Source organism: Gobius niger, assembly GCF_951799975.1.
Source record: "Gobius niger genome assembly, chromosome: 13".
In the NCBI taxonomy this organism is placed as follows: domain Eukaryota; kingdom Metazoa; phylum Chordata; class Actinopteri; order Gobiiformes; family Gobiidae; genus Gobius; species Gobius niger.
This window is the reverse complement of record NC_136864.1, coordinates 10,962,897-10,990,578: the sequence shown is the minus strand read 5'-3', so window position 1 is coordinate 10,990,578 and position 27,682 is coordinate 10,962,897. Positions and strand designations below refer to the sequence as shown.

The 27,682-nt window shown below is 42.2% G+C and overlaps 1 protein-coding gene across 1 annotated transcript; it reads left to right on the top strand.

Annotated features, from left to right (window-relative positions):
* The first annotated feature begins 139 nt into the window (after positions 1 to 139).
* LOC306973007 (uncharacterized protein) lies at positions 140 to 25,970 on the top strand. The gene is made up of 3 exons (XM_079569799.1): positions 140 to 1,699; positions 7,596 to 8,233; positions 25,718 to 25,970. The coding sequence occupies exons 1-2, from the start codon at positions 743 to 745 to the stop codon at positions 8,109 to 8,111; spliced, it is 1,473 nt and encodes a 490-aa protein (XP_079425925.1). The 5' UTR covers positions 140 to 742; the 3' UTR covers positions 8,112 to 8,233; positions 25,718 to 25,970.
* The last annotated feature ends 1,712 nt before the right edge of the window (positions 25,971 to 27,682 follow it).

Here is a 27,682-nt window from a genome sequence, read left to right as displayed (position 1 = left end):
ATGCAGAAAGATTATGAAAGAGATACAAGGCTCGGTGTTTCAAAGTGTGTGTGTGAAGCTTGTCGAGACCCCACCTCCCCAAGCGCAAAAGGAGGAAAAAAAAGAAAAAGAAAAAATCCCCTCCCCTTTTCGAAAACTCCACTCACTCCTCTCTGAGCGTCTGGCCAAGGAATCCCAATTGCAGTGATTTCACCCTGTCGAAGCAGCGAGCGAGAGGCAGAGGGGCTGTGGGGAGATTGGTTGCGAATTGCAGACAATGGCGTACAAAGGAGGAGGAAGAGACAGAGAGGAGCAATGCAGGTAGGAAGAATGTGGGAGAGAAAATAGCAGAGGGTTGTAGGGAGAGAGAGAGAGAGAGAGAGAGAGAGAGGTGGGAAGGGGGGAGGAAACAGGAAAAAGCACAGACGGACGTTGAGCGGGTTAATAAGGCTGCAGCGGCAAAAGAGACGCGGAGCCAAGGAAAGGGGGGAGGAAGCGAGAGAGAGAGGGGCCCAGTGAAGGAGAGGAGAGAAGGAAAGTTTGAAGGAAGAGAAAATGGTCGCGTAAGGAAGTAGGAGAGAAGTGGGCGCAAAGAGAGGAACTGCTAGAGGAAGCGAGAGGAAGGGGAGGGAGACGGGGCTGAGAGAGAAAGGTTGAGAAAAGTTTTGAGACAGATGAGGAAAACAGAAGCAGTGGATGGCAGAGGGAGCAGCGGCAGCGACCAAACCAGAATTCTTCAGCGAAAGGAGCGCGATCTTTGGATATGTACACAACCGAAGTAACGGGACACTACAGGTTTGTTCAGAGCGGCCAGCCTCCCCCGTGCGCGTGCCAGAGGTGCGTCCGCTTTGATTTGGGACACGGCAATCATGATGGAGGAGCGCAGACTTCCAGACAGACGGACCACCCAGCGTTCTGGGACCAGACCAGGCGGGACGGGCCAGCCGAACCGTGGGCCAAGGAGCCGACGCATAGGACTTTGGGGGGCGGCAGGCTGGAGAGGAGCTGCCTCAGGAGTCCGCAGAGGAGGCCTGTTTTTGTCGGGACCGTCCCGTGCAACCACACGAGTCCAGTGCGCTCCTACGAAATCCCCCCTGTACATTGTAACTGCAACGCAAGACACTGTCCGCCTTTAAGGGAGCAATGTGGATGTACGAAGGTGCGTAATGATCCCAGGGTGTTCAGTTTCGGCATGCCCCATCCTCTACCCCACTTGCAGGTGAAAGGCCAAAAGGGGTACGGCAAGCCATGCAGGACGGTCCGGTATGCGTCAATGGAAGACGAAGACTACATCTCAGACAGGGGCAGCTTGGAACCGCAACTCAGCCCCCACGTGGGTTATCTACCCAACGGTCACTGCGGGATGGGGACTTTTGGGGGTGTGGAGGAAGCGGAGGAAAGAGATACCCATCAGGACTGGAGCAGGGGTGGATCAGAGCATGGGTGTAACGGACACGGGGGATTTTACAAAGGGTTCTTCTCAACCGAGGTCCCGTCGAAGCACTTCAACCCGTCCAGGAGGAAAAACGGGCCGTGCGTGAGCGCTTCAGGCGGGACGCAGGGTCCGAAGCTGAACGGCGGGACGGCGAGGACCGGCGAGAGTCCGGAGCCGGGGGACCTCAAGGGGAAGGACACGGTGAGGGAGCAGATTCGACAGGTGGTGACCAACTTGGAGGATGTGCTGGGGGGACTCAAGCAGGTCCAGATGGAGATGAAGGAGGTAAGAGTGAATGCAAATACAATACAATACAATACAATACAATGCAATACTGCTGCTTCCACATCACCAATACTGTACTGTTTACTCGCTTAATGTTCGTGTTTGTGAAGGGGAATCCTCATTTGTGTCAGAATATCACCAAAGCAAGACCTTATGTGTGACTGTACTTGATCAGCAGAACAGAAAAAAGGAATTAACTGCTAAAATGTGTTAAGAAAGGTCTATTTCTCTATTAAACCAAGCCAGAGATAAAGCAAAACAAATGGTCTAAAGCCAGAACACGGTACCACTGACTGGATTAGCTTTTTTGACAAACCTGGTGACTTTTTCCATCAATCGCCATCCAAGGTTTACCAAAGCCTTGCGTCAAAGAAGGTTATTTTGACATGCGCTTTCACAAACACACAGACGCACTTAGCCTACAGCCTTGAGTCATGTTGTTTTGGATAAGGGGGTGGGGACGTTTCTTAAAAACATTACGTAGTTTTTACAGAAGCACGTGACGCAGCAGAAGCAGGCTCCACTTTGTGCTATAAATACAGTCCTAAATGAACACAGTTATTGCCTTCTCCTCAAGACTTCTTTGGCCCATTTAAAACCCCGTCAGTCCATTCCTTATACAGTAAACAGTGCAGCACTTTATAGTTTATGGGACATTTTAATCTGTAGTGGAGCCAGTCCCACCTCCACCCCAGACAGCAGCATACCAGCCACCGACTGCCCTTTTCCTGTAAATATTTCTCAACGACGCACAAGGCTTAAGAGGTGCTTAAAAGTTTCATCACTTCATTTAAGAGACCTGTAGTTCTCAAGTCAAACGGATTTCTCGACTCATCGTAATGATCTGCAGTTGAACTCAGTCTACAGTCTGACCGTATTGATCGCAACCTGCAGACAGTATAGAACATTTTCTGTGCTGTGAGCTTCAGAGCTAGAGAGATGAGATGCAGATTCCCTCTTTAGAGATCGCTGGTTGGTGAGATACCCTTTCTGCCACTGTGCACATTTCCAGTTAATCCCTTAATAAAGTTTTCCTGGATTAAATTACTGCACCGCACCAATGCCATACAAACAGTAGCTAAGCGCCGACTTCGATCGATGAACTCAAGGCTTAGTTCTGTTGTTTTACTTTGGTCTTTGCATAGACAGCTTTTCATTGTTTGTCTTTTCTATCACAATAAAGGTTGTAAAGGAGTCGTCCAATCAATGGGGCATTGGGACGACTGGGAGCCTAAATACACAGCTTTCCATTTTATAGTGAAGTTTTAAGTGTGCATTTTCACCAAGCAGTCTGGCTTCTTTTCACGCTCTTTCTAATCCTGAACATGGAGAAAGCTGCACCGGGTTTAGAGCACAGACTTTATTGATCTCCAAGGGAAATGAATTGGCACACCGTTACACTTAGTTTATTCTTTAAAATGCTGTACAAAAGTGAAATAAAATGGTGCGTAGTTTTATAGAGAGTAAAATCCCACAGGTTTTTTTTCTTACCAGTCACATGCCAAAAACGCCACCCGCCGCCGTATTGAATACTGTCTCTAATGTAAATAAATCTTCATTGAAATATAAATCTGTTAAAGGAACAGGCCACAGGCATTTACTTACTGAGATATGTTCTTACCTGAGCTGAGCCGATTTGATGCGTAACTGTCTGGTCTTTGTGCCCATGGACGAGCTTGGTCGCTTCTAATTTCACCCCGTTTGGAGCTATAGGAATACATTGGAAGAGGCCAAATGCTAACAACATCCTTGGTCGTTTTGCGTGACTGAGGGCACACACAAAGACTAGACAATTATGCATCAACTCATGTAAGCTCAGGTAACAACATATCTCAATACGGTGGCCTTTAAGACCCAAGTTAGCGAGACACTGCAAGTGAATAGGGGAATTTATTTGCTGTAGATTACTGGCGCACAGTAAATATGTATTGCAAGTTTTCTGTCATTTTCTGTTTTCATATAGAAATCTGAATAGTGGATCAAGCCCGGTTTAAATTTATGGTTTTATTTTGTTGGCATATTAGTTGAAAGGGGGGATTTTGGATATCATAAAAATTGTAGTTTTAAAATAGGTTTATTGCTGGGGGAAAAAAATAAAAATGGCCTTGTTTTAAAAAAAAATATTATTAAGGAATTAGAAAAAAACTTCTTCAAATCCTGTTCAATCCAAAGCTGGAAAATTTGAAGCCTGTATATGAGAAAATGACCCTTGAAAGTTCCCATAAATCTATGGAGAAACTTTGAATCAGTCCAATAATTAAACATGTTATTATGAAAATTTGGTATTTTTTGTTTCTTGGTGATTCTTTATATGTTAAAGGGGCTAGATGCAAGTTAGCTATTTTATGCTCGCTACTGCCACTTCAGGTCACACATGTAACTGCAGCTTCTATATTAAGCTCGTGCATGACGGCACTTCGGACCTGAATTAACACCTTTTTGAGTGACAGTGCAGGATTGTTTTCAGGTCTGAGCTCATTCTACACATTAGACATTGTTGGAACATGTAGGCGGAGGAAAATACTTTTATTTATTTATTTTAAATATTTTTAAACTCTGTATAGTCCCTTTTAGAGACCAATTTAGCCCAAAATCTGTACATTGGAAAATATTAGTCCCTTTGATATTGAGGCCAATTTAACAGAGAAGAAAACAAAGTAAAAACCAAGACAAACTGTAGTAGTGGTAGAAATTCCTTGAAGCGCTGTTTGTGTATCCGTAGATTAATTTCATCACGCTCCAGTGAGTTTCAGTCAGAGCCACTTTATGGATCTCGAATCCCAAGTCCTGCTGTACCCGGTCATTGCTCCTCATTTGTGTCGCTCGCCTCCACTACTTGTCTAGCAGCTCACATTTATGTACACCCACCTCCTAAATAGACCCGGGAGAGCTCGTGGGACTGGGATTGTCTGATGTAAAATATAAGTAGTATTTGCAATAGAGTGCTGAAAATACTATCTACAACAACAGTAAGCCCTATTCCCCCAAACAATATCCTTTGTACACGGTCACCTCAGTAATTAGCCCGGCCTATTATTTTCTCTGGCTGGTTGTTTATCTCCCAAATGCAACCAGTGTTTAACATTTGAGTCCAGGGCAGGTGCTGCTGTCCCGACCTTTTCATCGGGTTGTTGTGACATTTAAACCATTACGGGAGCACCAAAAAAAACAGACCATTCTGACACAGGTCATGAGTTGTTAACTTTGTCCGTTCAATTGCATTATGTGAGTCGGGCTCGTGTTAGTGCGTATGTGCTACTGCCGCTCCCGCTGCTGCTGACTCCCATTGTTTGTCATCATCTCGCAGTTGGGAACAATTTGCTCTGACCTTTTTTGCAGAGAACTGAGGTTTCTTTGGCACAGACCCGGACACACATACTAAAAAGGCCGGACTGAACAATGGTGCGGTCTTCCCCCCATTTCTCTCTTTCAGCAGCAGAGATGGCAATAGCGCTAACAGACAGGAAGGACATGGCAAATGAACGTACAGCTGCTTTATTTTGAAAAGAATTTACTCGCATTAACAATCATTGGTGCATTTTTTGCCCCCATTTGCATATCAGATTTGTGGCCCTACACTTAACTTCAAACACGCCCATGTACATAGTATCTTAAACTTGCCAGCTTCCAATCGATGTTCAGCACCGGTCTTGATAAATGATGAACAACATTAGCATTTACCTTGACTTTACCTTGAATTGAGTTGCATTAATGCTTTATTATTTGAATGACATCCTACAAACAGGCATCAAAACAAGGATTTGCTGTTAAGTATTTATTTAATCCTTTTTTTTTTTGTTTGAGCCGAGTGTGAACAGAAAATAGGAAGTGTGAATCCAAAATAGAAAATGACAAAGATCGAAAGCAGACGCCAGTAGAGTGAATATTTACTCATGTTGACTAATGTTACTATTTTCAAAAGTAGAGGAAAAAAACATCATCCAAATAAATAAATTATTATTAATAATAAAAAGATGAAAAATGTGTGTCATAGTCTTAGTGCTGATGTGCAAAACATAATTTTACATGAAATTTATATTATTATTTATATTTCCCCAGGGAGACACAATGGAAAGTTAGACATAAAGATATGGTGCAAGAATTGTAATTTACCACTTTCATTTTCATTTCATTTTTTTGTTCATTTTAGTTGTTATTTCATTCAAAAGTGATGTCATACAATCACCATAAAGCCACTAAGCCAACACAGTATGACTGAAACGGAGCAGAGGAGAAGAACAAGTCTTATAATATCTGCCCCTTTCATTTTCTTTCTTATGCCGATATGAATGTTTTTCTTATAGATTTGCTCACACAGTAGAAGAGAATAAATAATGTTTTTTCTCAAGGGAGAGCACTGAAATTTAAATTTTTGTGCGATTAAACCAGGGGTGTCAAAGTCGTTTGGGTCGTGGGCCAAAATTCAGCCCCCACAGCGGGTTGCGGGCCGCATATATAATGGCTCACTCTTATTGTGCTTCATCCGACTGTGTCACATGTTTCTCAAAGTGTTTCATAAAGTCATTATTCATTCACTCTACATTCGATGGCAGTAACTTACTATTACTATTACAGTCACAGCTGCCCTGGGGCAGACTGATCATTTGCCACGTGGTTTTAATATGCTGTTTATATCCTGATCTCTTATTATGTCAGTGCCCTCTGCTGGACACGTGTGGAATTCTTTCCTTTTTTTTTAATTTAAGCTGCCTCCTAGTGGCTGAAGTGAGCAGCCATAACTCTGATCCATAACTCTGCACAGGAATGGGATACTTTTTTTTTGACATGCTTGGGAATTCATGCTCCTCAAAGGTCCACATTAAATCATCTTACAAAAAGTACAATAAGTTAGTTGAGTAAATGTAACTGAATACTCATCACATCTCAGTGCAATTCTACTAACATACGATTAATTAAGAGAAGCACATATTAAAGTATGGTCAGTCCCTTCTGAGGTTTTCAGTTAAAGTAAGTAAGTGCTTTATTTTTCATTGTTCAATTGTGCAACAAAATTGTTGTGTTAGTCCTGAGCCGCTGCGACTGAGCGCGTCGGCATTATGGGCCGACGTGACCAGCACAATTTTTCGAGGTAGTGGAAACTGTTACTTCAGTCTCTTCTGATCCTCTGAAACAGTTGTCCCTGTTTCAGAGCGTGGTGTCCTGCACTGGTCAGCTCTGCCTCCTCCTTCCTCTTCCTCCTGCGCAGCTCCCTCCGCTCTACAACAGTCTTTCAGAGTGCAGCAGACAAATATAATCTTTCTTATTCTCTAGTGAACGCACATCACTTAGAACAATAGTAGGGATAGAAGGCATGTGTGGCTTAGTTGTGAGTCTTGCCCGGATACCTCCTTGTTTGTCCGTTTACTGCTTCCGGTAGTGTTTCCTCTTGTGACGCCTCCACTTTGCTGCAGGTGTGGGAGGCTCTTGGTGCCTCTTCATATCTTTTTATATATTATTTATGTCCAAACAGAGACTAAAGCAGGAGAACCTAGTGTTAGTACTTTGTTGGAAATGTCGACATCTCGGCTTGATATCACATGACATTCTTGAGCAGAATCGCTCAAAGATAAGCTGGGCATCGCCTGAAAAAGTGTTGCACAATACGATTGCAACTGTCATTAAATGGAAGAGATACCAGACTTTCCCGTGGCCTCCATAAAACAAGCTTAAGTGAGTTGCAGAGGGCGTTTATTACATTGATTCACAGTTGCAGACAGAAGCAGTGCAGCATATAATGGGCCTATTGAGGAAACGATTATCTGGCAACATCCTAACAAGCATGCCTGAGGTGTGAATTGATGACTGTGTGAAAATGCTTAGTTTGAGAGATACTTTGAAACTTTGTCTTTTTTGCCACAAGGTGAAAACGTATTGATCGTGCCTTTTTGTTATTCAGGTGGTGGAGCAGATTGATCGCCTGACTGCCAATATCGACCTGAGCGAGGAGGAGACACCCGTCATCACCCACGGGGCCTGTCATTTTAATAATATCAACTTGGACTTCCCTGACGACATGAGATTGGTTGCCGTCGGCGCCCACAGGCCTCAGATAGCCCAGCACGTGGACGAAGAGCGCATCATTCTACGGACGAACTCACCTTCGACGATCCACACGGCGTCGGTGGTCAAAACGAACCGCGTTGTCCCGCTGAAGCAAAACGGATTAAAAAACGGTCACCCGCCCCAGCTCTTTAACGCCAACCACACGGGGCACGCCGCCATCTCGACGCAGGAGCCGCCCCGCCCGCAAGCGCTGGACCCTAAAGTCATTGTAGGAACCAGGACGCAGAAACCCCCGCCGTATCCGCAGAACGGGCGATGCGGAAAGTACCCGCACCCCCTGCTCAAACCTGCCCGGACCCCCCCTCCTGCCAATCCGGGGAGAGGGCGGCAAAGCTCGAGCGTGGTCTAAATAAAATAAGAAAAAAACAGAGGGAGAAAGAGAGATGGAGAGAGAGCGAAAGAGAGGAAGTCGAAATTTGAAACCCTGCTACAGCGGAGTGGAGGCGGGAGCAGGCAGGGGGGCGAACCGTGGTGAGTACAATAGGTTTTTTACGCAACTTTTTTTGTTTACGTAAATGAGAGTGCACGTGGAGGGTACCGGGAAGAGAGGATGTTTACATTAGGGGTTTCGAATTCTCGTAAAAAATGCCACCGACACACCTGGATATACATCTTAAACTGTGACGCAATGGCAGAGGCATGTGGTCATTACAACCAGTTACAACAATTACAGGGGTAATGTCAAAACAGTTCTTGACTTTGGACAAAACTAATGCGCTCCACCCGTAATAAAATATATATGCTTGTAGTTTTTATTATTTATAGGATGAAGTGTTGCGTAGCGTAGCTTTGAGTACAGCCACATTAGAAGAAGAAGAAGAAGATCTTTATTTATATAGCGCCTTTCACAGACATGGTCACAAAGCGCTTTACATGAGACAGTTGTACATTCACTCCATACTCGGTGTAAACTACATTTGTAGCTTCAGTTTCCCCTGGGGGAGACTGTCAGAAGCGCTTTCGCGACTACACACGTCTGCGCCAACGGACCCTCTGACACCACCATACATTCACACACATCATTCATCCTGGCCTATTGTGCATGTTTTTAGTGGTAGGGGAAACCGGAGTGCCCGGAGGAAACCTACGCAGACACGGGGAGAACATGCAAACTCCACACAGAAAGGCCCCGTCCCTGGTGGGAATCGAACCCGGACCTTCTAGCTGTGAAGCGAGAGCACTAACCGCTGCACTACCGTGCCGCCCTACAGCACATTACAGCTCTCTTGCCCCATATGCTTTAAACCCCGCTGGCCTGTCTCAGGAAGGCCTGTCCCTTCCAAATCTCTCAGTTTATTAAATGTTGGTCCTATGTTGCACTTTTTCCTCATATTTATGGGAATCAACTACTTTCATGTACCTCATAAAGTTACTCTTGGGCAGCACTGGCACGTAGGACTGTCGCAATAGCTACTATATCGACTTATCGTTCAATTATTGACAGATAAACAATACATTTTTGGGCTTAATGTTTATCGTCTGTACATTTATTTGCATTTTTGTCAAATTTTTCTCATGTAACACTATATTTTAGACTGTATTTCATTATATGATATGTTAATTGGGGATTTTTTAAGATTAAAGGGCCTAGATGCAAGTTGGTCATTTTATACTCACTACTGCCACCTCAGGTCATACGTGTAACTGCAGTCTCTATATTAAGCTTGTGCATGACAGCAATTCGGACCTAAGTAACAACTTTTTGAGTGACAGTGCAGGATTTTAGAGGCAGTTGTGGTGAACAGCTCTGGGCTCATTCTACATAATAGGACATGGCTGGAACATGTAAGGGGAGGAAAATACTTAGTTTAAATCCGTATAGTCTATTTAGCTACTTTACAAACAAAGCTTTACTATCATTTTGAAGCTTTAGAGTTTCTGTGGCATTAAAATGTCTTTAACCTCTTAACCCCCACATTTTCTCCCCTTCGGCACTACCTGAAAGCGTCTTGAAAAAAGTATAAAAAATAGCATTAAAAGGGATGAAAGCGTAACAAAAACGTGACAAAAAGGTTACAAAAAAGCAGCAGAAAATCATGTGACAAAAAAAACATGACAAAAATGCAATGTAAAACCTTCAAAAATACAAAAAAAAGTAACGACAAGACGGCAACAACGGGAGGAAGAATCTTTTTTGTTATCTGGGCTATAGGCTGTAAACTCTCCTGTCAAGAAGCTTTTAGATTCGGGTAAAGCCAAACCGGAGAAAATGTGCTCTGCTAAGGTGGGGGAGGTTAATAATTTAGTCATTTCTATAGCTCAACATATCGAACTTCAAATTCTGTTATCGCAGCAGGCCCAGTTGTTAGCGCCTCGTCTCAGCTAGAAAGTCATAGGTTATGTTTGCAAGTTGTCCCGGTGTCATCTACCGCTATAAAACATGTACAATAAGGTCCCCGCTGTGGCCAGGACTCTTCTTTAAAAGAGAGGGACTTTCCTGGTTAAATAAAGAACAATTCAAACTTAAATTTAACTTCTGTAGTGCTAATTGGCCCTAAAAGCAGGACCAGAAACACCCACACTGGCGCTGACATCACACACATGGTCTGGTCCGTTGCCTTGTTGCCAAATCCATTTTGTTCAAACTGTTTGATGCCTTATTATAATTCATGCTTTTATTATTACTTTAGTTCCCAAATGGTGGCACTTCATCCTTTTAACCTCTTAACCCCCACCAGAACCAAGCACATTTTCTCCAGTTCAGCATTACCCAAATCTAAAGCTTCCTGCCTTTAGAGCTTACAACCTATAATAGGCCAGTGTGACGCCTCATTTGAAAGCTAAGACCAACAAAACTGATCGTAGCTTATTTGTCGCCACTTTTTTTAACCTCTTTCCCCCCGCTTTAACCAAGGACAAGTTTTACCCACATTTTAAAGTTTTTCAAGTGGAGCTTGAAGCCTATTGGCCAGAGTAACGCCTCATTTGAAAGCTAAGACCTGCAAAGCTGATCCTAACTTTTTTTGTTGTGTTGTCGCCCCTTTGTTTGTTTTTTTCCTTCTTTTCATCTCTTTTTTGTGTTTTTTCATAGTTTTTTTGTGTGTATTTGTCACTTTTTGTTACTCTTTTGTCAGTTTTTTGAAGCGTTTTTTGTCACTTTTTTTCTCGCTCTTTTCATCACTTTTTAGTCATATTACTGTTGCTTTCCCGGCTCTTTTTTGTCACCCTTTTGTTGGGTTTAGTCACATTTTGGAAGTGTTTTTGTTGCTCTTTCATCCCTTTATTCGTCACTTTTTCATCTAATTTTTGTCACTTTTTTGTGGCACATTTTTGACACTCTGTCGTTGAGTTTTAGTCACATTTTGGAAGTGTTTTTGTTGCTTTTTCATCCCTTTATTCATCACTTTTTTTAAAATCTAATTTCTGTCCCTTTTTTGTGGCTTTTTTTGTGTTTCCGTCACTTTTTCATCACGTTTTTGTTGCCTTTTTCCTCACACTTTGTCGCTCTTTTGCTTTTAGATTTAGGTAATGCCAAACCGGAGAACCCGCTCTGGGTCCAGGCGGGGGTTAAGGGGTTAAACATGGCCTTTTGAAGCCGTTATTCGCTCTGAGCTGAAACCTGTTGCAGAAAGTCCGACCCTCGCCTTCCCCCGCGTTGTTTACCGTCACTAAACTCACTACGTCCTTTCGCCTGAACCTTTCCTCAGTGTTTACATTCTTTCGGAGCCTGTCGCTGGTGACGTGAGCTGTTTTTAGCGGCCGGGGCGGTTTTCACAGACTCTAAATGAGTTGCAGTCCTCCCTGTGTTACAATGTTTACGCGTTTGAAGTCAGGGGGGCGGGGCAAGGCTGATGATGTCACATGGTTTCCCGCTCCCAGCTCCACTGCTAAAAAAGAAAAAAAGAAAAACAAAGTCTGGATAAGAGATTGTGACTGATGCAACTGCCTTTTCCTCACTTTGGATGTAATGCAAAGCACTTCTGTCCTGCTAAGTGTGTATCATTTCCACAGAAAGTCCACACAGTTTAAAGTGTGGAGAGAATCAGCTGGGTCTGTCATTAGTCATTTTCAGCGGGGTGTTAAAATGGAAGAATGACACTTCTATTAAAGACGCAGCCCACTCGGTCACCAGACACTGCAGTGGGTTACTCATAAGTGACTGGGCCTGCGAAAGTCATGTGACAAACGGTCTACTACAGTGTTCTGGTAAATCTCTCAAACCACAAATCCAGTGTTACATGCGGTAAAGCCATCTTACTTCCTGCTACCGTCCTTTAAATGTCAACTGACTCAAATGATCGAGTAGTGTTTAATTAATGAGACGTATTTAAGCTTTTTTTTGTCTTTCGACGACATTTAGATGCAGAGAAGATGTTGTTTCTCTCAGTCGGTTGAAGCAAAAAGGCAAAAGTTAACAGAGCAATAATGGATGTACATGATGGGGGAGAGGGAGAGTTCAGCTTCCTGGCAGCCTGGTGGATGAACTGGTCTGTCAGTCAGTTGGACCTGTCAATGATCGAGACTCGGTGCTTATTGAGGGTTTCCGCTGGATTTAAAAAGCATTAAATTGGATTCAGGCATTAAAGGGACTATATGGAGTTTAAAAATGTTAAAATTAAGTATTTTACTCTCCCTACATGTTCCAACAATGTCCTAATGTGTAGAATGAGCTCAGACCTGTTCACCACAACTGCCTCTAAAATCCTACACACTCAAAACATTGTTACTTCGGGTCCGAGGTGCCGTCATGCACAAGCTTAATATAGAAGCTGCAGTTACACATATGACCTGAGGTGGCAGTAGTGAGTATAAAATGGCTAACTTGCATCTAGCCCCTTTAAATGAAATGTCTGAAAAATTCTGACATTGCTCAACAATTTTTACTGCATAAGTTCATTGAAATTAGCAAAACTATTGTCTAGATCAGTGTGGTCGCGAGACAGATTTGGGGGGGTCGCCAGATCATGCAGATAAAATACACATACATTTTTATAAGCATATGATATATTTTATTGTAGCATGTGTGTGTTATTTAACCATGTGCCACTGTTTGTTGGTAATTTGATACATTTAATTTTAGATTTATGTCGGCTAGTGTTCCTATTTCTCACGGTGTAATCCGGGTGGGGGGTCATGAACCTCTTTAACTGTTATAATGGGGGTCAAGGCTCCACAAGGTTGAGAACCGCTGGTCTAGATCACGGGTGTCCAAAGTGCGGCCCGGGGGCCAAATGTGGCCATCAGACCTATTTTTGGTGGCCCTCAGGCTTCTTGCTGAATCGGTACACATCATCAGAGATGGTCTGCACAATTCTAACCTAACAACATTTTATTGTGAGACAGAGCTGGCATTAAGATTTTAAGTTTTAAAGAGACTAGATGCAAGTAGGTCATTTTATGCTCTCTACTGCCACTTCAGCTCTTACGCGTAACTGCAGCTTCTATATTAAGCTTGTGCATGACGGCACTTCGGACCTGAAGTAACACCTTTTTGAGTGACTGATTTTAGAGGCAGTCGTGGTGAACAGGTCTGAGCTCATTCTACACACTAGGACATGGCTGGAACATGTAGGGGGAGGAAAATACATAATTTTTTGTATAGTCCCTTTAAGAAATTAAATCTGCGCCAATTTATTTCTCCATTTTCTCCATATAGTTTTATGGCATTCGCAGAAGTCACAATTAACATTAACATTTCATCCTTTTACATTTTCTGACTTTCTGCTGCCACACAGGTAGATCAAAGAGCAAGTAAACTAGCCTTGGTCTATCACGTTATTGTGAATTTCATGTCTTTTTAAAGATGTATTTACTCTCAGGGTCAGCAAGCGCTTTACGTGGGACAGATTGCTACACTGAAATCGCTGAACTCTTGATCCATGCTCTATCCGAGTGATTCTCAAACGTTTTACACAAAGCCACCACAGAAAACATTTAACATTTCAAGTTCCAGCAGGTCTAGATCAAGATCAAACCAAGCCATGTCTAAACCAGAAAAACACCTAACTTAAAGGAATTGATTAAGCAAAAAACGATCCCCACTGTCATCTATAACTTTGATTTAAGTAAATAAAAGGTGACTACACAACACAGTTTTATATTAGGACATTGTTTTTCACTTATTGTTGTATCTATATGCGTCACATAGAATAGCACAATCAAATGCGAGAATATAAAACCAATCATTTAAATGACTTTGCCCACCCCTTCCAAGAAACCATTATCCGTGGAAACTTTTTCTGGTCCTGTTTCTCAGTTACTCATGTGTGTGCTGGCAGGAGCTCAGCCTGATCTGGAGATATACAGTAAAAGGGAACCAGTCATTTGGTCATGTGACGCAAACAAAGCCTAGTTATTTACGGTGTGATCCGGAGTCTGTCTCGAATTAGGCCTTTATCTGCTTGAGAATGGGAACTCTTGAAGTCAGTCCATAAATTAGTCACAATGAGGATTAAGAAAGTGAAAGAATAACATGTGGGAAGTGTTGTCAAAAGCCCCCGTGACGTTGGGAGTTGCAGTAATATGCGGTATTTTTGTTTTCTTTTTCTTTCTGTACGCTGTAACTGGAATTTACAGTCGCGAACAATGATTTAAATAGACTATAGTGTGTTGGTAAACAGTTATGTGGTTGCTATGTATGCTATGTATCACCGTGGTTACGATCTCCAAGTGACTCCCATGAGATTGACTTTTTGCCTATAAAAATATAGATTTTGTTTTAAGGCCTTAATTAACTTCTTAACCCACGCTTTAACAGAGCACATTTTCTCCAGTTCAGCTTTACCCAAATCTATAGGCCTGCGTTTCTTACTGCCTGTTGGCCAGTGCCTTATTTGAAAGCTAAGACCCGCAGATCTGATCTAAATGGACCTTTTGCATCGCTTTGTTGCTGTGTTGTTGACAATTTTTGCCACTTTTTTGTTGGTCTTTTTTGGCTGCGTTTTCAGCCTTGTTTTTGTTTTGTTTTGTTTTGTTTTTTCTTGCATTTTCATTGTCATTTTGGTCTTCTTTTTGTCACTTTTTCATCGATTTTGTCTTCATGTTGTCAGTTCATTTTCATCTCGTCTGTGTCAGACCAGTTTGGGTAAAGAAGCCAAACTGGAAAATAATCGGCTTGGTTAAGTCGGAGGTTAATATGGCAATGGCCCTCAATGTGAGCCCATCAATTATAATAGTACTCACTCACATAATACTCACATAATGCAAAAAAAGGGAAATGATTAATATCCAAATGAACTCTGGCTGTCCCGAGCTATAGGCTATTTAAATTAATTGTATTTAGGAGATAGTGCACAAATACTTCCATACCAAAACCAATCCAAAGTTAAATACATTTATTATAGCCAATGCCCTAAGTTTATAGCCTTCCTACACTTGCTATTAACCTCTTAACCCCCACCTAAACTGAGCACATTTTCTCCACTTTGACTTTACCCAAATCTAAAAGCTTCTTGGTAAAAATTGCGACAAAAAACGTGACGAAAAAGGTCAGAAAAGAGCAACAGAAAAGCAATGAAATAGTTCCAAAAGTGACGAAAACGTTGACGAAAAAGCCACAAAGGAGCAATATAAAAGTGACAAAAATGTGACGAAAATCCGACAAAAAAAATGTCAAAAAAGTGGCGAAAACATGAGGAAAAAGCTCCATTTAGATGAGTTTTGTAGGGCGCGTTACGCTGACCCATAGGCTGTAACCTTGCATATAACTTTCATATCACAAGTTCATGGTAAACTGATATATAAATTGGTCAGAAATATCTAAATTTAAAGCTTCTACATTGATTTAAATAACATCATAGTTGCATAATGAGCCGGACACTGGTTCCCAAAAGTCTATGGTTGTTGGTTAAAAGTTAGGGTCCGACCTGTTCAAACTTCACCGTAGTCGCATCACAAAGTCTCTGCACCGCCCTCTTGTGCAGAAAATGCGTCATTGCAGACTGTTTTTCCCCCGTTGCTCCGCGTTGGGCAAGCACAATCTGGTTTTGATCATAAAAGCGCCTGAACACGTGCCAGGGCAGAGGAGAAGAGGCACAGTGCTGCTGCAAACTCTGACGTGTGGCGAGCCCTTTGTCATTCACAGACTTACTCTAACACCTTGTTGTTCTGAACTGACTTTTCTGAGCTTGGTTTTGTAATGCTGTCCCTTCATGACAAACATCGCTGGAGTTGTATTTTGTTTCATTCATTCAGACATGTTTGACGGATTCTCCATTATGAGTCTGTGTCCTCCTCAAGAACACAAAACGCTCGCCCTACCCCCACCTGCTGATGTCATGAAGTGGTTTTCTTTAAAGTCACACATTCCAGGTTCCATGTGGCTTAGGGTGCATCAAATTTACATGGTGAAATTTTAATTCCAAAATATCAATTTGGCTGGCATTGCATTTTGTTCCTATTCATATACAAATGACTTTTGCAAAGTTTTGTGGAAATCCATTGAGATTTAGGGGTACCAACTAGCACGTGAACTTCTGTAAAATATCGAAAAATGCGCAATTTTTAGTCTATTTTCCAAAAAATTGACCCAGAAAGGTAAAATAAGGTTACATTTTACACAGAAACATGTTCTATAGGGTAACTCAAGCAACATTAGTGTGTCTGTCCTTTGGGAATTTCTTAGAATTGACTTTTCTAGATTCTTCATTTACACCAGCTTATAGACAAATGAATGGAGGGCAATGGGACATCCTCGCATGGCCTGTGAACCTTCCTTGTGGGTTGGATCCACACCAACATTTTAGTGTTTCTAGGTTGGCTAGCCTGCATCAAGTTTGTCTAAAATCTGTTTTATATGTTGTGTAATTCTGGTCCAAACCCCTAATGGAAATCACGGACAGACACGTTAGATCCAAAACAAAATGTTTTGGCCGCCATGTTGGAATGGATGATGCTTCACATTTTTCTTTGTCATCTAATTGACTTTATTGTTACCATAGATATAACTGGATATAGCTGGTGTTTCATTCAGTCCCACTCATAGTTTTGGTCCTGAGTCATATGTGAAGCTTACATGGATGCTTCTCTGAAGCCTGTTCCTTAAAATATGTCACCCAGCGTTGTCTCATAGAAAAAATATGAATCTTTGCTAGGCTTTTAAGCTGTTCTAGGGAGGTCTGAAGTCCCAAACAGAATCCTGTTTACCACCCCTGGTCGCCAGAGGGTGGTACTACAGCAATGTCAGCTCCATGAGGACCATAGAGAAGGGCTTCCCTCGCCCATTGAATTGTGAGACACTTAAAAGGACAAACCCTAGTGGAAAATCCATCCATCCATTTTCTTCCACTTTATCCGGAGCCGGGTCGTGGAGTCAAAAGACAGAGAAGAGATGCCCAGACTCCCCGATCCACACAGACTCCCCGATCCACCCAGACCTCCTCCAGCTTTTCTGGGGGGACCCCAAGGTGACACCAGGCCAGCTCAGAGACATAGTCCCTCGGGCGTGTCCTGGGCCTCCTCCCAATATGACTCCCACCCTGCGAAACTCAATTGGGCCGCCTGCATCCGCGATCGTGTCCCTTCGGTCATTACCCAGATCTCATGACCATAGGTGAGCGTGGGAACCTAGATCGAGAGCTCAGCTCCCTCTTCACCACAACAGTCCGATACAGCGACCACATCACTGCTGAAGCACCTTTTTCATGGCCATGGATTTGGAGGTGCTGATCCTCATCACGGCCACTTCACACTCAGCTGCCCAGAGCACGCTGAAGGTCCTGATTTTGAGGTTCCCAAAACGAACACCCTCCGCTTGGCAAGCATGCATCGCAAGATCTGACAGCTCAACGCCAGTGATGATGCCATCCTTACTGGTGATGCTAGGGCCCAGAACAAAGACCAGGCTGTGACTGCTAGTCTGGCTTGGACCACTTGGTGAGGGCAACATCTTAGCTGGATCCTGGGGCTTTGTTTGTTTGGGGCAGCCCGTAAGGAGCAGTGGGCAACGGCAGTGCCACCATGTGGAGCCAGGCTGATGGTCAGATTCACTTGGCTGAAGGATTGACCTATTATACATGTTTTTAGTGGTAGGCAGTGCTTAATTTGATCCCCCGTTTGGGGGAACGCATTCCCCCAATTCAATTTTTTTCAGGGTAAAGGATCCGGGAAATATTTTGGAGGATCCGGCAAAAGATGTATCTGATATAATGGTGTCTAATGAGAGTGTTCCGGCAAATGTTTTGGCCCCAATCCATCACATCAGACCAATAGTGTTCAAAATTCATCATAACAATGAGAACCTACAACAACATCACTATCAGAGTAACTGCACTCACAAATAAATTAATGTGAATTGAACAGCTACATTGCTACACTCAATAAATTTGAGACTTCAATACTCTGAATATGATTTTCTCTTAATTACTGTTGATGATAAGCTTGATAGCTTTGCTAACATATTTATGTCCAGGTTCGATTCCCACCAAGGGACTGTGTGGAGGTTGCATGTTGTTCCCGTGTTCGCATAGGTTTCCTTCGGGTACTCTGGTTTTCCCTACCACTAAAAGTGGAGGATGGGCCAAATGAAGACAACAGATTTCTCTACAGACATTAATAAAGGGAACTTAGGGTAACTTAACTTATCCAGCTAACTGTTGCTAGCAAGCTAACCTAGATGTAGTGAGCACGAAATACCTCTAAATATGACTACATTTCACTAAAAGAATTTCAGTATACAAAGAAACAACTGCAGATATGGTAATTATATGTAATAAGAGTTCACATACCCAACACAAACTTATAAATACCTTATAAATTACCTCAGAGCTCTATGGTGACCGGTTAGCACCATTGCCCCTTTATCCACAGAAACACATGTGAGTTGGCACCCCTAAACCTTGATGTATTGGAAAAATATTTTGCATGTGTTGTTAAAACATACATTGGAACACTTTTGGCACCCAGCCATATCAAAATTCCCAAAAAATATTTTTTGATGCACCCTAATGTGGCTATGTAGTGAAAAACAGTGATACCAAACATGCTCCCAATGATCCGATGGATGCAGAAAATGGTTAAACAAAGCATTTGGAAAAGGAGCTAATCTATTTAAACCTTTTGTTTGGCTGCCTGTGGTCAAAGCAAACAAAGCAGCAGTGCGTCCATGGAGGCGAGCTCGTGACCAAAAAAAAAAGACCCAATAACTCTGTATCCGACTCATGAATGTAATAACCTGTTCCAGCCTTTTGCACTGCAACTTACAGCGGGGAAAAAAAGTATTTGGCCAAAATCCAATAAGTCTATGGGGAACTGACGAAATACTTTTTTCCCCCACTGTATTTGACTGGGACCCAAAAAATGTTAAAAACAACTCGGGACCCCCATTGAATAAAGTTATTGCCTCTTATGCGACTTTAAAGGGACTATACGGAGTTCAAAAATGGTAAAATTATCTGATTTCTTCCCCCTACATGTTCCAATAATGTCCTAATGTGTAGAATGAGCCCAGACCTGTTCACCACAACTGCCTCTAAAATCCTGCACTGTCACTCAAAAAGGTGTCACTTCGGGTCCGAATTGCCGTCATGCACGAGCTTAATCTAGAAGGTGCAGTTACACATATGACCTGAGGTGGCAGTAGTGAGCATAAAATGACTAACTTGCATCTAGCACCTTTAAGGCAGAAAGATGTTTTAAAATCAAGGTATTATGTATTCAAACTGTTTATTTTAAATATTTGACTGGATTTCAATAATTATAGGCTGTTTTACACTCAAAAATATCCTAGATAAATACCTTATTTCATCTGGGAATCATAGGGACCCCCACCCAAGGTCTTGCAACCCCCCGAGGGGTCCCGACCCCCACTTTGGGAACCACTGCTCTATTGCTCTATGTGGTCTGTCCACACTCATATCTGCTGCCAACACATAATGCACCTGCTCGTTTGTAAACACACTGTTCTATGTATTTTAATCTTCTTTATGCCCTCATAGTCTTAGGTTTAAGTTTTAGTTTTTATTATCCATCTAAATCATCTGTTATATGTTTCATTTTGCACGACTGAACCAAAAAATAATCCTAGTTGTGAATCTGTTCACTAACAATGGCCAATAAAGGCGCATTGAGTTCCCTGTGTACGAAATGCATGGAATAAATAAACATGCCTTGCTTTGCCTTAAAACAATTCTGATTCTGATTCTGATGTTGTATCCATTCAGTGATGCTAAAATCCACTTGGAATCAGACAGATCTGTGGGAGCAGCACAAGTTGGATTCTCATGTTTTTTTGTGTGAACTCATGTACAGCGAGAATTCAGCTTGCAGGCAGGGTTATTTCTGAGTCAGTGAAATGTTACTCTTTTCAGATGTTGAAAATACAAAAGCCAATGCAGGTTTAAAAGCCTTGGATGAGGCAAAAATAAAGGTCGGCACAACTTGTAAAGCTCCCATTAAATTTACATTTCGGGAGTCAGACCTTCATCATAGGGTCATGTTGATAAAGGGCTGAGTTGACGTCTGAAATGTCACCTTTTTTAGCTCTTTATGCGTCTAATAAGTTTAAAAGCCTGAACATAGCCCACATAAGACCTTAAAGAAGCGCCGTGTCAGAGCTGTTAGACTGAAATAATTTCTTATCCTTGTATTTTACATGATTTATTCATCTAGGAGCAGGGAGGAGGCAGAGGTGAAGGACTTTTCATTGTAATACATTGTAAGCCTTCAGGGAATATCAGCTGAGTCACAAAAGAAAAATTGGTGTTGGGCGTAAATGGTGCTTTTGAGGCAGGAGTACAAAATCACTGAAGTCAAGGTGGACTCAAACAAGTCCATGAAGCTAAAGTGGAGATTTGAGAAAGAGTGAGAAACTCACAAGGTTTTCACATTATGTTCCTCCTAAAAGGGTTTCTGAGCTGAACTAAAAACTTTACCAGGCCTAAACAAGGGCTTATCAGCTCTAAAATATAACATAACCTAGATCAAAGAACTGCAGGACAAACTCGAAATGAGGCCAAACATGAAAAGGATTGATTCAATTTTAAATCAATTTCAAGATTGCGTAACCTGTTACTGTCCACATTAACATGTGAGAGACAGACTTCAATCGTCCAATCAGACGTCATGTGTCGCCCGTGTGCATATATATAGCCTATATATATTGATCTCTGAGGAATGAATGCATGAGAGTTACATGAGAGTTACTTGCTTTATTTTCTTCCAGCTTCATCATTCTTGAAACGTGGATTAAACTTCTACCAAGACGATGCAACATTTTTTATCATGAAAATGAGTTTATTTTATTTTATTTATTCCCCAAGGACCATGTACAAAAGAGCCTGAATCAAACAGAAAAAGATGCTTTGCACCAGAGTGTAGCCCTTGGATTTCCATCTGCAACAACTTACAAAACACTGTGCAGATAAAGCATAAAACATTTCATAATAGTGTGTGCTAAATGCATAATAAAAAGTACATTTGGTACAAGTCAGTTAAGTACATGAAGCTAGTTGTCCTTTACTCATCCAATACCCTTCTCATGTTTAATGTTTTATTGAAGGTTGTTTTATGTAGAGATAAAGAGAGAAAAGAAAAGGCAGATTATCCTCATTTTGGTTTTGTTTTGGCCTCGCTATTTTAACCATGTGATCATGTGGAGGTGCCATATTGGTAATAATCTTGAATATCAACATCATAAATGAGCTGATTCATTTGCCAAAGTAATGTGTTCGAAATTTAGTTGACAGTGATGTTGTGTAAAACCCTTGATAAGATTGTTGTCGGACTATCCATGTCTCTAGAATAGTTAGCTAAAGTATTCATTTCCTTCAGTGTAAGTATTCATTTTCGTTTCTGTACAGAATTTTACATCTCCTTTTACTATGTTTTTTTGTCACTGTCCAAACCGATTGCTCATGAATAGCTCATGCACCTTTAAACATCCATTATATTAAGGTTCATGCTGTAAATTGCTGTTAAGAAGACTGAATCATTTAGAGAAACAACTTCTTTTCCTTACCCTTGAACTCTCCCACTCAAGTGAATTACAGCCATTTAGATGTAGGCGGATCATTGATCAGGTTTAAATAGGATTTTTAGTTGTCAAAGCAGAGTGACTCACAAGGACACTCCTGAGATAAACATTGGACTCTTCTTTTCATTACCGTAAAGATTTGTGCAGATCTAGTCAAAGGGAATAAAGCCTGAGAAAACACGACATGCACAGACGAGGTTTTGTTTTGTTTCACTCGCATTTTTGTAGTTCTGCAAAACAGCTTCGAGTTTTACAGTGGTGGTGGTGGTGGGGAAGAGGAGGAGATCGGGAGGCTGAAGCGGCTGATGGTTCTGCTGCAATGCACAGATGGAGCAGGGGAGGGATTCTGAGAGGGAGCAAGTGAACTCTACGACCACTCTTTTGATGACAGTGAGGTCAGAATTTTAGCTGGAGAGAAGAGATGGCTTGAGAGAGAGGTGAGAGGAGCCATTTTTCATAAGAAAGAATTCATCTCAAGTCTCGAAGATGATATACCTGCACCATCCCCCCTTCCCCCTCAGGTTAGGAGTCTGGGGAACATCCTCGACAGCACCCTCTCCTTCACAGCGTACATAAACAACATCACCCGGTCCACCGACTTCCACCTCCGCTATATCGACCGTCTATGTCCGGCTCTCACCCCGAGCAGTACAGCAGCACTGGTTCATGCCCTGGTCACATCCCGCCTTGACTACAGTAACTCAGTCCTCGACGGCCGACCAAACAAGTCTCTCCATAAACTCCAAATGGTTCAGAACGCAGCTGCACACATCATCACCAAAACTCCATCCACCCAGTACATTACTCCTGTTCTTTATCCACATTGAATACAAAATTCTCCTCCTCACCTTTAGAGGACTCCACAACCTCGCACCTCCATACCTGTCAGACCTACTTCAGACCTACACACCCTCCAGTTCACTCTGCTCCTCCTCTTCTTCTCTCCTCTCCATCTCTCCGGTCCAAATGTCCTTCAGCCAGACTCTGAAATCATCTCTCCCATGACATCTGTACAATTACCTCCATCACCACATTCAAATCTCGTCTAAAAATGTATCTGTTCAGACGCGCCCACATAGTCCCCTGTATTTCTTTTACCGTATTGTTGATCTTCTGCCAATCCACTCCTACGAAAACTTGTCCTTTTGTAATTTTTTTATCCATCCATCCATTTTCTTCTGCTTTATCCGGGGGCCGGGTCGCGAATGCAGCAGTCTGAGCAGAGATGCCCAGACTTCCCGATCCACGCACACCTCCTCCAGCTGTTCTGAGGGGACCCCGAGGCGACACCAGGCCAGCTCAGAGTCCCTCCAGCGTGTCCTGGGTCTTCCACGAGGCCTCCTCCCAATAGGACATGCCTGGAACACCTCTCAAGGGAGGCGACTATGAGGCATCCCAAACAGATGCCTCCTCAGTGACTCTATTCCGAGCTCTTCCTGGTGACTGAGCTCCTCACCCAATCTCGAAGGGTGTGCCCAGCCACCCTGCGAAGGAAACTCATTTCGGCCGCTTGTATCCGCAATCTTTTCCTTTCATTACCCAAATCTCAGCGCTGATCGACCAGTAAATCGAGAGCTTTGCGACTCAGCTCCCTCTTCACCACAACAGTCCGATACACCACCGGTCTGTTTATCAATCCCATGCTCCATCCGTCCCTCACTCGTGAAAAGAGACCCAGAGATCGGGGTCGTTTTTTTAATGGTTATATTTTCTGCGCCGCATATTTTTTATACAGTTTTTTTTTGCTGTCTATAAGCAGACCTTGAGAATTTTAAAGGCGTCCACAAATAAAATGTATTATTATTACTAGACCCCAACTTTAAAGGCACTGTCATTTTAGTGAGTCACTTTTCAGTCACAATCTTTCGAGTCCAAGTCACTCTCAAGTCCACATTGTTCAAGCACAAGTCTGAGTCACTTCGGAGAACAGGCGCCGATTTCTGATTTTCACAGTGGGTGCCCAGTCAAACGACCTGAACCACCAAAAAAGTTATAAATAAAATAAACGAGCATTAGGCTCAGTCTCACAAACTCCTGAGTTAAGCGAGCGTAACGTTGTGCTGCCGCCGCACCTTCTGGATATTAATGTAATGGACTGACCAGCGCTCGCATTTGGAAAGAGAGGAATAGGCAGAGCTCTTGTGATTTATGGGTTATATCTATTGAATCATTTTGCAATCAGGGCAAAATTGCATGAGTGTGCACAAAGATTTGGGTGGGTGCTTGAACCCCCAGCACCCACGATATCGGCGCATATGCTTAGCACTGGCGTAATTCAAGTCCGAGGCCAAGTTCAAGACTTCAATTTGTAAGGACAAGTTCTGAATGTGCGAGTCTACGTTGAGTCACATTCACCTTTCTTTCTATTTTCCTCCAAGGCCACTAAATGGACCTTCCTATGAAGTCTAGCAACATTTAACTCCCTTTCAACTTAAAACCATCATTTAAAGCTTGTGTTTGAAAGTGTCTATTCAGAGTCACGTCAGAATCCATGGTCCACAATTCACAGTCCTCTAAGCCCAGAGGTTCCCAAACCTTTTCAGGCCGCGACCTTTGGATTCTGTCTGTATTTTGATTATTGGCTTCATTTTACTAAAGTATGCTTTGCAATGTCAGGAATGTAAAGAAATATTGTCTCAAAATCATCTGCCACCCCCACTTCAGTGTCCCCCCACCCTCACTTTGGGAATCACTGCTCTTGCCTGAACCTTAAGGGGAGCCATTGCCCCTCCTCAAACAAGTCAAACGTTGAGTCTCAAGTCCTCAGTTTGAGTCCAGGAAATGATGTTGAAAGCAAGTTACATTATTTTTTTTCTAACCAGGGAATTGAAAAAGTTGCTGCTGAGAGGCCAAACCTGCCAGCACTGACAGAGGCTGGTTTTAGGTCCTTGGACCAGTGTAGCTTTTTGATTCTATACTGTGAACTTGCGGGGGCAGGACTGAATGATTTTAATGTATTTTAATATGTCTGTAAATAGGAAATGGGGATTGGACTGATGCAGAATGAAATGTAGTGATTGATGAAGTGTCATGTGGTTGACTGATTGACTATGAGATTAATGCATTGTCATACTGTATACCGTGGTTGGTAACACTTTACATTACGGGCCAGTAAGTCCTTGGTTATTCTAGATACTTATGGTGGCACTTACAGTGGTAAATACTAGTAATAATAGTGGTACTTCTAGGTACTTATTGTGGTACTTACAGTGGTGCTTATGGTCGTACTTACAGTGGACATTCTAGGTACTTATGGTGGTACTTACAGTGGTAAATACTAGTAATAATAGTGGTACTTATGGTACTTATTTTGGTACTTACAGTGGTGCTGATGGTGGTACTTACAGTTGTAATTCTAGGTACTTATTGTGGTACTTAAAGGATACTATCGTGAGAATTACAAGGTATGTACTTCTAGAAACAGTGGTAACTCTTAGTAATGAAGGGTGTACTTCTTGTTTTCCCTAATGCTGTTTTATGTTGTTTTATAGTCACACAATCCTAGAAATTACTTCTGTTTGTAGAAGTACCTCATTTACTACCTGTGAATTGCCAGCTTGAATTACCAGTAAGTACCATAGTAAATAGAAGTACTACCTTCATTACCCTGTATCTCTTAGTAATGAGAGATACAGTGGTAACTCTGTGACTCCCTAACCCTAGCCCCAATTACAAGTAATTACCACTTTTAGTGCCACAATAAGTACCACTGTCATTACCAGTAATTACCACTGTAAGTACCATGGACTTACCGGCCCGTAATGTAAAGTGTTACCGCTACGATTATACATACCATATTATGTCCACTTTAAAATCTACTGCAGTGTTCCTCAAACTGCGGCATGTTCAGCCCTGTTATAGACCTAAGTTATATCTGGTGGTGCTCGGGAAGCCAATTATCTGCTTTTGCTGGTGTGTAAACTTTGATAACCACCGTTGATCTCTTTTGTGTTCTCGTCCCACCCCAGGAGCAGAGACACTGTGCAGAGGCTGAACCCTGAATGTTAATAACCCCGTTGTCTTGTTGTTTGTGTGCCATGTTTCAGGAGCTGACAGCGCGGCCTGACGAGAGAGAGGCATCACCGAGGGACCATGCACCAAAGACAACAACCAGAGCCCAGTCCTGCAAGACCGAGGAGGAAAGAGACCAGCCACAGGAGACGGGACATGCTTTATGCACGTGGGGATGATTATTAAGAGGACTGCTCAAACCATTCACCACCAACAGAGAAGATACAGAAATTAATTTATTACATCTATTTTATTATTATATTGTATTTTGAGGCAGCTTAAGCCACTTTGGACATTTATATTTATATTGAAATAAATATATGATATAAAAAACACTCCTTTTGCGCTATGAATCTGTAAAGCATCTCTGGGAATGGGAATTTTTAAATGCTGCCAAACTCATGCTTTAGGTGACAAGGTAAACAAAAGCACCAGACCCGTTGTTTTTAGCTTCACAATTGAAACAACACGTCAGTCGCATCCAACAAAGAGAGCGCTCTGAATTTGTGGAGGAGCCATTAAAATAGAAAAGCCTGGGATTGCTGCAGTGTGGAGGAAATTAACAATACTGGATAACGCCGTTGTTACTGTATGTGGCCCCAGTGAGGGGATTAGCCTCATCTCAACGGGCGGGATCTGAAGGTGAATCCCAGAATCCATTCCTATGCAAAACAAAGCCTGTTTGTTTGTTTGTTTGTTTGTTTGTTTGTTTGTTTGTTTGTTTGTTTGTTTGTTTGTTTGTTTGTTTGTTTGTTTGTTTGTTTGTTTAAAGCCTGGTCTCTCTGTGTCTGCTGCAGAAACGGTAACGATATTCAATCAATCAATCAATCAATCAATCAATCAATCAATCAATCAATCAATCAATCAATCAATCAATCAATCAATCAATCAATCAATCAATCAATCAATCAATCAATCAATCAAAGTTTATTTATATAGCACTTTACAGCAACACCAGGAGGACCAAAGTGCTTCACAGAAAGATAAAACACATTTTAAAAACACCAAATAATTACAACCTAGACACAATTCAGTGTGCTATAAGTATTAAAAGCAAGTTTGAAGAGATGAGTCTTTAATCTTGATTTAAAAAGGGACAGGTCCGTGAGAACACGCAGACTGAGGGGCAGGCTGTTCCACAGTTTAGGCGCGGCAACAACAAAGGAACGATCGCCCCACTGTTTGTGGTGATATTAAAATAGAATTTCGATATATTGAGGCAGGAAAATATTGCGATCAATGATATTATTGACTCTTAATCTTAAGATACTAAATACAAGGGCTGGGTAGTGATGGGTAGATGATACCTTACAAACTGTGTCACACAGTATCACGCAGTGTTGGTAGGCTTATAGGCGCCATCTGGTGGTGAAAAAGCATTGCAGCAGTGAGCCTGAAAAACTATTGCGGGACAGATTGTCTCAATAGCATGGAAGGATGGGTCAATGTCAGAGGCCAAATTCCCTTATCAAATAGGGACGAATACCTAAATGCTTTTTACTTTGACACAAAGCGTTACTTAGATTTATGAATTTGTCTATCACGTCCATCTGAATGTCTTTGTAAAGACTAGGAAAAGCGTGGACATGGAAATCTACCATTATTCATTTAGTTTGATAGTGTCATTATTAAGCTGATCATAAAGATGCTTTCGTTTCAGATATACCGTCCTGTTTCCCAGCACTGTACAGTATAATACTGTGGAGCAGGTGGAGGCAGGGCGCAGATGGAGATGACGCACTACCAACTGTTGCCTCCTTGGCACAGTTTGGTCAAATTCAGAGCGAGATGTGATGCTGCTAAATGTCAACAACACCAGTCAGAGCAAAAAGAGGCCATTCACAAGACGAGTCTCCGCTTTTGCCAACACACCCCGAAGTCGTAATCCACACATGCTGGATAAATAATGTATGTTGTATTCAGCCCCCTTTTTTTTTTTGAAAGACTGGACACACTTTACCAATATACAGTGATAATCATTTTATCCAGATTTTTCACAT